This window comes from Danio aesculapii, chromosome 9 (genome assembly GCF_903798145.1).
Source record: "Danio aesculapii chromosome 9, fDanAes4.1, whole genome shotgun sequence".
NCBI lineage: Eukaryota > Metazoa > Chordata > Actinopteri > Cypriniformes > Danionidae > Danio > Danio aesculapii.
Window position 1 is genome coordinate 45,599,396 of NC_079443.1, and position 11,993 is coordinate 45,611,388.

General features: G+C 32.7%; 1 protein-coding gene across 3 annotated transcripts in view; it reads left to right on the forward strand.

The window, feature by feature from the left end:
* Window positions 1-11,993, forward strand: part of itprid2 (ITPR interacting domain containing 2) — a 103,441-nt gene that overhangs the window by 72,837 nt on the left and 18,611 nt on the right. For all 3 annotated transcript variants that reach the window (XM_056465847.1, XM_056465848.1, XM_056465849.1), the window contains 3 exons: window positions 3,545-4,143; window positions 8,741-8,801; window positions 11,177-11,265. In XM_056465847.1, coding sequence (XP_056321822.1) covers window positions 3,545-4,143; window positions 8,741-8,801; window positions 11,177-11,265 — 749 coding nt within the window. The remainder of the gene's footprint in view (window positions 1-3,544; window positions 4,144-8,740; window positions 8,802-11,176; window positions 11,266-11,993) is intronic.

The following is an 11,993-nucleotide window of genomic DNA, read 5'->3' on the forward strand; positions in this document are numbered from 1 at the left end:
ACTGTGCTTATTTTAGATACATGACAATAGTTCTTTTTAAACGTCTATTTTTTTTTAAAAGAAAAGTTTTGTTAAATTAAAGTGCATGTATTCAGCTGTATTTTGCTTGTTTTGACACATTATTTAAAATTTGTTGCTAGGAAATAATCATTTATTTATTTTTGATGTGGTCAGAGGTAAATTTGGTAAATCCTTAATTATGAGCCCTGAAAAGTCATGTGAAATAAAAACTAATTGAAAAGCAACAACCCATTTCTCGCAACAACCCAGCTCTCCCAACAAGAATGCTTGCTGCACACAAACAGCTTTGCTGTATCGGCCCTGACAGCATCGCAGGAAAACCATGCAACAAACGCCTTGGATCATGGAAACAAACACTTTCAGACAAACACACGACTTGAACATAAACGGCTAAATATTGTGTGCTGTGCGCAGACACGGTCTCACAGCTTGGCAGGTCTGCCTTGCCTTCAGAAAGCACGTGCTCTCATGAATAATTAAGAACCAGGCTGTTCTCATACTATAAGAAAACTCAGCTATGAATAATAATGAGAAACCGACACGTCATCTCTGGACAGGCAGACGAGCGCTACGTCACCGATTTTGATCCCGCCCCAGAAATGATTGTAAACTCAGAAGATGAAATTAGATGACAAAAGTTTGAAATTATCCAGTTTTCCCCACAATTAAAGCTGACAGGTGCTAACGTTGTCTTAACTGATGCTCAACAATTCAATTCAATTCACCTTTATTTGTATAGCGCTTATACAATGTATATTATGTTAAAGCAGCTTCACATAAAAGGTCATCGTAAATTGGAACAGTGTAGTTCAGTTTTCAGAGTTTAAATGCAGTTCAGTTTAGCTCAGTTCAGTGTGGTTTAATAATCACTACTAGAGTCAAACACTGAAGAGCAAATCCAACGATACGCAGCTCTACAGATCCCGAACCATGCAAGTCAGTGGCGACAGCAGAGAGGGAAAAACTTCACCAATTGGCGAAAGTGAAGAAAAAAAACCTTGAGAGAAACCAGACTCAGTTGGGCACGACCATTTTAATTTCTCCGCTGGCCAAACGTCTTGTGCAGAGCTGCAGTCTCAGCGGCGGAGGCTGGAAGCTGGCCTCAGCGAAGACTCGTCTTGTCACAGGAATCAGTCTCATGTTCTCCACTCTTCCATGACCACCACAGTAGCTGCTCAGGATACGGCCTGGTCCAGCATTTGGAAACCTTGGGATCATCTCGTCGTTGGTCTTGGATCGAATCAGTGACTCTGCATAGTCTGAGGGCCTCGGGAAGAGTATCCCCAGGTGGAAATGGAGAATAAAGAGAATAATTAGCGTAGCTGATGTTCACAGTGTATATAAACAACACACACAAATCTGTTAAAATCTCAAAAAAAAGTACTCGAGGGTGTCTTGAACCTTTAATTGTTTTATGTTCAGTCTACTTAATTTTGTAAAAACTAGTAAGTTAACTTAATCGACATGAAGGAATTGTGTGGAACCCAGCATTTTTTACAGTGATGAACCTGTTTATTCTCAAATGGCTGTAAGTGGTCATTTTGAGCGTGAAGTGTATGTGAATGTTTATCGGTGCGGTAAGTCTTGTTGACTTTTCTTACGTAACTCCTGCTGGTTCCTCTGTAGGGTTTGTGATCCGCTTGTCTCTGAAAAGCTCGCTCTCTGTTCCTCTTGTGCTTTTCTGGCACTCGTCCTGCGACTCGTTCCTGAATGCTGACTCAGAGCGGCGGGCTGCAGTGCTGGAGATAAATGAAGACTATTGATTTCTGAGCAACACACGCATCGCTGGCTTGTTATCACTTGTTATCATTCCTCCGCATGCATGCAGTATTGTCAAATCCTTTTCCTTTATGTCTGCCATAACAAATGACGAGCTTGATGCTGATAAAAGTCAACACACTTGGAGGGTTTAGTGCAGGATCTTGTTTGTGCAAATTGGAGGTGCGACGCATTAATATTTTAAAGACGTTTTGTTTTCATAGACTACACACTTCGCTTGCATAATAGCTCCCATGTGAGCAGCAGGTTAGTCTTTGGGCTGCTTTTGGTTGTAGTAACTGTACAGGGGATTTTCATAAAAGTCAGCATAACAGATTGAAAAGGTTTCTTGACTCAGAATTCTTAGTTTGAGACTTTAATCTGCTGTTTAAGTGAGTCAGTTCTGGCCATCATTTAGACTGATGATTCTTTTGAGTCAGTTCAATTTGCAGTAGTTTTTCAGATGTTATTAAATCGTATTAGATCATATTATATAATCATTCAATCATTCATTTTCCTTCGGCTTAGTCTCTATTTCAGAGGTCGTATGTGTGTGATTGAGTGTGTATGGGTGTTTCCCATTGATGGGTTGCAGCTGGAAGGGCATCCGCTGTGTAAAACATATGCTGGATAAGTTGGCGGTTCATTCCGCTGTGGTGACCCCAGATTAATAAAGGGATTAAGCTGAAAAGAAAATGAATGAATGAATTTGGATAAGGATTATTTATTTATTTATTTATTTATTTATTTATGTATGTACATTTTTAATACACATTTATTTATAATATACATTTATTCTTTGTTAATGTATACAAATATATATGTATACTAAATAAATATTTATTTATTATTTACACTGTTATTATTTGGATAACAATTATTTTATTTATTAATGTACATTTATATACACATTGATTTATTAACTTACATTTATTTATTTATTAATGTACACAAATGTTTATTATACATAAATAATATTTCTTTATTTTTATTATGATTTGCACTGTTATTATTAGGATTATTTATTTATTTTATTTATTACTGTACATTTTTAGTACACATTTATTTATTAATGTACACATTTATTTATTAATGTACACATTTATTTATTAATGTACACATTTATTTATTTATTTATTTATTTATTATTATTATTATTACACTGTTATTATTTGGATAATGTTTGTTTTTTTATTTACTTATTTATTTATTTATTTATTTATTATTACACTGTTATTATTTGGATAATGTTTGTTTATTTATTTATTTATTCATTTATTTATTATTATTACACTGTTATTATTTGGATAATGTTTGTTTATTTATTTATTTATTCATTTATTTATTATTATTACACTGTTATTATTTGGATAATGTTTGTTTATTTATTTATTCATTTATTTATTATTATTACACTGTTATTATTTGGATAATGATTATGTATTAATTATTTTATTTATTTATGTACATTTTTAATGCACTTATTTATTGATGTACATTTATTCTTTATTAATGTACACAAATATTTATTTATTATTTACATTGTTATTCTTTGGATGAGGATTATTTATTTATTTATTTAATAATGTACATTTTTAATACACGTTTATTTATTAATGTACATGTATTTATTTATGAATGTACACAAATATTTATTTATTTACTTCTAATAAATAAATATTATTTATCCAAAGAATCCATAATTTACATTTAATTATTACCACTGAATCATAAGTTCTAAATATTTCTCCTTCATCCCCCACAGGTCGTTTCCGTCAGACAGAAGTCCTGGCTACAGTGGCGAACGTCCTCTCCGATATCTATTCCCATGTATCTGGAAAACCCACAGAGAAAATCGGCAACGGCGACATGGAGACCAAAGTGCCTAATACGCTAAAAAAGAGCAACTCTGCTGGAAACTTTGCTAAAATTCTCAAGCGCAACTTTACAAAGCAGAACCTGCTGGCCTCCATCTCGGATGGAGAAACCAAACAGCCTAAAAATGAGAACTCCAACATGCGGGACGTCCCGATGGATACAGACCACAAAACGCAACAGAAGAGCTCAAAGAAAAAAGATTCATCTTTGGCGACCGTGACAGAAGAGGCTCAGCAGAATATCTCTGATGCTTCGATCAGCGCAGACTTTACGTTGACCAATGGCGAGTCCACAGACCTGCCTCTGTCTCCGGTCCTAGTGAGCATCAGTCAGGCGTCTGAAGAGAACGAGACTGCCGAATTGAAGGTAAATGGGTGCCATGATGCCATCACGTCCACCCCGGATAAAGAGCCGTCTGGCTTGCTGCCAAATCCACACATCGCCCACCTGCTTTGCCAGCCCAGAGACTCCTTCGAGATGGAGGAGGTACAGTTCACTTCGCCAAAACAACCGACAGTGATCTATTGTCTATTATTAATGTGGCTTAATGTTATTAATAACATGTACTTCTTTGTTCATTCAAAATAATATTGAGCAGTCATGCTGATATTACAACTACTCCTACTATCTTAATTTAATTTTATTTAATTTCATTTAATTTCATTTCATTTCATTTTAGTTTAGTTTATACATAGTAATATTGTGAATTCACACTGCTACTTCTACTACTAGTAATACTACTTCTAACAACAACAATAATAATAATAATAATAATAATACAATCATAATAATACAATCATAATAATAATTTCATACTATCAAATGGTTATTGTTTATTCATAATATTGAGCATTCAAACTGTTATTATAGTGTTATTATACTGCTACTATTATATTATATTATATTATATTATATTATATTATATTATATTATATTATATTACTAGTATTACTACTTCTAACAAGAACAATAATAATAATAATATTAATAATATTTGTTATTATTATTATTATTTTATTTTTTATTATTATTAAATATTTCATATAATAATTACAGTCTGGATTTTATTGTACATCAGAAATAATTATTTGTTGTATACAAATTTATATATATATATATATATATATATATATATATATATATATTTATATATATATATATATATATATATATATATATATATATATATATATATATATATATATATATATATATATATATATATATTATATTATATTATATTATATTATATTATACAAAATCCAATATTAACTTCAACAACTGTTTTGATTTTTGACAATTTTTGACAATTGTTTTTATAAATTTATCATTTATAAACCATATTAATATAATATAATAATATATTATTTATAAAATTATGCATTTTATATGATTCTTATATCACATTATATTATATGATTATATTTATAATGATTATGTTATATTCAAGACATATTGAGACTCCTTTGAGATGGAGGTACAGTTCCCTTCACCAAAACAATCCTCACTAAATACTTTTAATATTAGGATTATATTATTACAATCAAATGGTTATTGTTAATTCATAATATTAGGATTATATTATTACAATCAAATGGTTATTGTTAATTCATAATATTAGGATTATATTATTACAATCAAATGGTTATTGTTAATTCATAATATTAGGATTATATTATTACAATCAAATGGTTATTGTTAATTCATAATATTGAGCATTCAAACTGTTATTATAGCTACTACTGCTACTATTATATTATATTATATTATATTATATTATATTATGTGCATTTACATGATTCTTATATCACATTATATTATTATAATTATAATAATTATGTTATATTTAAGACATATTGAGTTTCCTTTCAGATGGTGGTACATTTCCCTTCGCCAATATTAGAATTTTAAATCCCCCTTTATATTAAGTGGTCTTAATTATATTAAGTGGGCTACTATTTACTTACATCAAAATATAAACACAATGTACTCAATGTGTTGATAATGTATTGCAGAATACGTCTGGTGCTCTTGAGGTGGGATGCGGGTAGGATTAGGGACAGGTTGGTGGTAATGGTAGGTTTAAGAGTGGGTTGATGTGTAAGGGAGGGTCAACAGTGTAATTCTAAATGTAATTACAGAAATAATTACTTGCAAGTATTTAATCAAGCATAAGTACAGTGCAAAAACTTGTAACAAATTATTAACTTCAGTGTAAGTACATATTAGTTAAGGCCACTTAATATAAAGTGAAACCGAATAATATTATGTTAGCTACTACTACTCCTATTATAATATAAAATGATTATATTATATTATATTATATTATATTATATTATATTATATTATATTATATTATATTATATTATATTATATTATATTATATTATATTATATTATATTATATTATATTATATATTGGCCCAGCCCTATATATTATGTGCACTTTACTAATTATATTGTACCTATTTAATACTATTATAGATAATTATATTATATTTGTTACATATGGATACTCCTATGAAATGGAGGAGGTTTTCTTTAGCATTCATTTCACCAAAACAATCCTCCCAGCATCTCCTTGTCCGGTTCTCATGCTGACAGCCATCTAAACTTCTCCAAAATTGTATTTTTATTTTTTGTGTGCATGTGTTTGTGTTTGTGTGTGTGTGTGTGTGTGTGTGTGTTTGTGTGTGTGTGTGTGTGTTTTGTTGTAAAAACAGCAAGGGTCTTGACATAAAAAGCTAAAAATAAGTAGGGAACATGGAGCGCCTGGAGGATGTTCTGGGATTATGGTTGAGCCTTTGAATCATGGCTACTGGATCATAATGTTCAGCAGTGATACTCAGAGTATAGCCGGGTTTCCATCATAACGGGAAATTAATCTTTTCAAAGTTTGCAAAGAAGGAAAAAATCCCAAATGTGCATTAGGTGCCTTTACATCAAGTTTTTAGAGTGGCTGACTGTTGTATTAGTAACCTAGCCACCAACAATTACCAAGGCCAGCATAATAGAGACAACTGATTGGTCACATGGGTGTAATGTTTGCTGCATCAGAGTTTATTCGGCAAATGCATCTCCATCTCCCATTATTCACATTTAAGACTTTTTCAGAACAAGACCTAAACCTTCTCAAGCGAGCAACAAAACGTTTTTTTGCAAATTAAGGGATTTTCATTCAAATAATGTTATTTCCGTCACTTGTTTCCCATGCGATACTTCAAAATGTGCATTAACGCAGGGTGATGGAAGTCCAGCTAATGTCTATCATGAGATTAAGTATGACTCTACAGCATGGCCTGGAAAACTTAAGTTCAAAGATGAAGTTAGCAGTTTTTGACAAACGAAAATTTTCATTATAGCATTTAATGGAATTAAACATTTTAAGTCACTATAACAAAGTAACAGTTTAATAGCCTGCAGTTTAAGTGAACAGTTAAATGATCTGAGCCGATTCTGTTCATAACTCCAAGCAACAACATAGTTGATAATAAAAGTAATTATGATAATTATAGTATTAAATATATTATTATTGTTATTGTTGTTAGTATTAATAATAATAATAATAATAATAATAATAATAATGAATTGTTTATGTAATTATTACTGTTTTATTGAATATAATTAATAAATATAATTATTTATTATACACAAATTTATATTACTATTATTATTGTTGTTGTTATATAAATTTAGATGTAATAAATAATTATTTCTGATGTACAATAAAAAACTTGATTAATTAAAAACATATTATTATCTGTATTATTATTATTATTATTATTATTATTAATAATAATAATAATACAGATAATTATAATTACATTTAATTTGCCGTTAACAGTGGTATTGTTATTATTATTATTTTTTAAAAATCTTTATTTACTATTATCTTTTTTTTTTGCCATAGCAGCTGCAGGAAGCATCACTTCCTGGAAAAAGTTACTTATTCATTTATCTCTATTTATTATTGTTTTTTTTGTTTGTTTGTTTTTTTTTTTGTTTTTTTATTTATTACTATAGCAGCTGCAGGAAACATTGCATGATTATCGTTGACTGAAGATGCCCTAAAGCAAATTTTGCCAAATGATGTTGATATTTGAAAGAACCAAAAACAAACACTTCCATAACCAAACAAGAACCCCCCACTGCAATCAAAACGATAATCACCGACCAATGAGAGTGAATGTAAATGTATGAAAGCTGATTGGTCGAAAGTGACTACCAAGAGTTCAGATACAAAAAACTCTAAATGCTGTCTGATATTTTTCTTCCTTCCTCTCAAATTTCTGTGTGTATGTTCAGCAATTTCCCATTCATGGTGATGGATATGTTCTTTTTGTTGCCTTTAAAGTGATCAAATTGAATAATAACATAGGAGGCTGAGAAAACTGCTCATTTTAGAACATTTCAGTTGGCTTTTCGGTCTGAACTCTTCATATATTGTTTGTGTGTGCATGTGTATATTCCTCAGTCGATGGGGAGTTAAACCTGAATGCATACATGGAGACTTGTGTCAGTTTAGGTTTCCACAGGTGAACATGCTTATAAATCATACAAAACACTGTATTTTAAAGACGTAACAATGCAGATTGTTTCTTATGAGGGTTGAGTTTAGGGGTAGGGTTACTGTAAGGGGATAAAATATTTACACTCTGTACAGTAGAAACAACATTACTGTATATCTATGAGTGTGCCCATTAGGATATAAGAACAAGTGTGTATGTGTGTTCTGCAGAAGATCAAAAGTCATGCAGGCTGAGTAAATGAGGACACTGTTCAATTTGGGTGAATTTAAATGTGAAATGCTGAAGCGGTAACATGCAAACCATTTATAACTCGACTGTCTATTGCTGCTCTGTTTGTTTGAGCATCTCGACAAGGCTTGATAACTTCAACTCCACCAATGGTGTGAGTTTAGGGTGTGACCGTCTGTTTGTCCAACCACACTCTTCTTTTACCAGGTCATTTTAAGAGGTAGCCCTTGGTCTGAATGCAATTTTTACACAAGCGGCATATCTGAAGTAACTTAAACTCATGCAACCCTCACATGTGATCTTTTCTGTTTTTGTTTTTGTTTGCAGTTGCAGAGTAATGAGGATGAAACTCTTCCTGGTCCAGGCGGCATGTCTCGATCTGACAGCGGTAAGTGTAAATTTACTGCTGTTATCAGTCACCGTACAAAGAAACTCTATTTGTGTCAAAGGCTGTATGAAAAGTGCTCAAAATAAATATCTTGTAATGGAGCACTCATATGGCGCATGAATGCATTTGGATACATTATAACATATAAAGTTATGTGATTGGTCTAAATATAAAGTTTTGAACATCAACAATGCTTTAAATAGTTTTAAAAATGAAACTATACATGCAATTTGGAAGTAAGCTAATAAATATGATGTAAATGAAACCTGTTTGCAGCAGTTATAGCAGTTTAGTTTGGCTATGTTGTTGTTTATAACGTCACAATCAGTCGAATTTGGATTGCTGTTTTAGTCAAAGCGTTTGATTTGAGTTAAGATAAGAATATTTTCTGACAAATTTCCTCCTGAGAACGCAGCGACCGTGCAGATCAGATCAGGTTGTATTTCCCTAAGAAAAACACAGAGGAGAAAATGTGTTATTCAAACACGCATGACTGTGATGTGTTTTATCATGCTGTGTTTTGGCCCAGCCCTAAAATGCTGAAGCGTAGTTTAGATGGAAGTGTGTATCAAGTCTGCCCTCATGTGGTTGATTTCAGGAGACATTCACTGTTTATGTACAGTAGGTAGAACAGGAATGGAAATTATGTTTTTAACCAAGGAACTGTTTTTGTTTGTGCATTTTTTTAAAGGGCTAATGCAAACTATTATATCTGACTAGTATTATCAATGAAAACAAAACTATTTCTGCAACAGTAATGTCTTGTAGGTACATAGTCAACTCATAAATGTAAAATGATTATGATTGTTTAATGGAATTAATTGTGAAAGGGTTTCACTATAATCATGATTGCAGACATGCATCACATAGATGTCTATTTAATGCATGTTTTCATGTGGTTATTTTTTCTTGTTTGTGATACGCTACATATATGTACAGTGGCCACTTTATTAGGTACACCTTTCCAACTGCTCGTTAACGCAAATTTCTAATCAGCCAATCACAAGGCAGCAACTTAATGCATTTTGGCATGTAGACAAGGTCAAGACAATCTGCTGCAGTTCAAACAGATCATCAGAATGGGGAAGAAAGGTGATTTAAGTGACTTTGAACGCATGGTTGTTGAGGCCAGACGGGCTGGTCTGAGTATTTCAGAAACTGCTGATCTACTGGGATTTTCACACACAATCATTTTTAGGGTTTATAGAGAATGTTCCGAAAAAGAGAAAATATCCAGCGAGCAACAGTTCTGTGGCCAGAAATTCCTTGTTGTTGCCAGAGGTCAGAGGAGAATGGCCAGACTGGATCGAGCTGATAGAAATGAAACGGTAACTCAAATAACCACTCGTTATAACTGAGGTATGCAGAAGAGCATCTTTGAACGCACAACACAACCAACCTTGAGGCAGATGGGCTACAGCAGCAGAAGACCACACCGGGTGCCACTCCTGTCAGCTAAGAACAGGAAACTGAGGCTACAATTCAGACAGGTTCACCAAAATTGGACAATAGAAGATTGGAAAAACGTTGCCTGTTCTGATGAGTCTCGATTTCTGCTGCGACATTCAGATGGTAGGGTCAGAATTTGGCATCAACAACATGAAAGTATAGATCAATCCTGCCTTCTATCAACAGCTCAGGCTGGTGGTGGTGGTGTAATGGTGTGGGGGATATTTTCTTGGCACACTTTGGGCCCATTAGTGCCAATTGAGCATTGTGTCAACGCCCCAGCCTACCTGAGTATTGTTGCTGACCATGTCCATCCCTTTATGACCATAGTGTCATAAAGCTCGAATCATCTCAGACTGATTTCTTGAACTTGATGGTTGGTTTACTGGACTCAAATGGCCTCCACAGTCACCAGCTCCTCAATCCAATAGAGCACCTTTGGGATGTGGTGAAACTGGAGATTCGTATCATGGATGTGCAGCTGACAAATCTGCCAATGTCAATATGGACCAAAATCTCTGAGGAATATTTCCAGTACCTTGTTGAATCTATGCCGCGAAGGATTAAGGCAGGTCTGAAAGAAAAAGGGGTCCAACCCTTGTACCAGTAAGGTGTACCTAATAAAGGGGCCAGTGAGTGTAAATGGGTCCAAGTTACATTTTATAGTCCATTGTTTGAGCCAAAATTCTTTTGTGGCAACTTTATACCACCAAAGCTTATCTTAAATTGAAATTAATTCGTTACACACTTATGGAACAACAGAAAAATAGCTTTTGATTTATTTTACAATTTCAACCTCAATCTAAATCATGTGATATAATTTAAAAACTCATAAGCATTCATTTCTGAAACTGTCCTGGGGTATTTTACCGCTGGGAAATTAGTCAAAGCACTCAGTTTTGGTGTTCATGTGTTTCTCCCTGCAGAGCGGTTATTAAGGACAGCCAGCCAGCAGTCTGACAGCAGCGGGTTTGCTGAGGATCCATCCACAGACGGTTCGGGTAATCACCTGAAGGTACGTGAGTGCGGGCATAACCATCTGGACTTTTTGCAGTGCGTGAATACAAAGTCTAATCCTCCTTGGACCCAGCCAAAAAAGATTTTTGAAATTAGTGTGTACTGATATCATCAAAATATGAAAGATTCTTCAAAACTTATTTAACTGTTAATAAACATAATGAATAGTATTTTCAAATTATTATTATTGTGTATTATTATATATGTGTATGTGTTTCATACTTTATTTGCCCATTTATTTTGGCACACAAATCACCAATTCCATTAAACGTATATTAGTTCAACAAAAAAAGCTCTAAATATTGAACATGTGGTCTTTAAATTCCACCTTAAGTTAAAGTTTTAACATGTTCCACGAGAAATTCAATATAAATATGAAACATAAATTAGGACAAAATCAAATATCTGGGTGCCAAGAGGTTAAATGGAATGGCCCAAAAATAAAATGACCTCATTTACTCCCCCCTCATATTTATTTTACACCTTTATGATGTTCTTTCTTCTGTTGAACACAAAAGAAGATATTTTGAAGAATGTTGGTTGCTGGCATTTATCGACCTCCATAGTAGGAAAAAAAATAACATGAAAGTCAATGAGTGTCAGCTACCAACATATTTCGATTGTTTAAGTGTTCAATTGTAGAAAGAACAAGTTAAGGGAAAGTAAATAATGCTAGATATCATTTTTGGTTGAACTATCTCTTTAAGAGCCAGTCTTTATTGGATA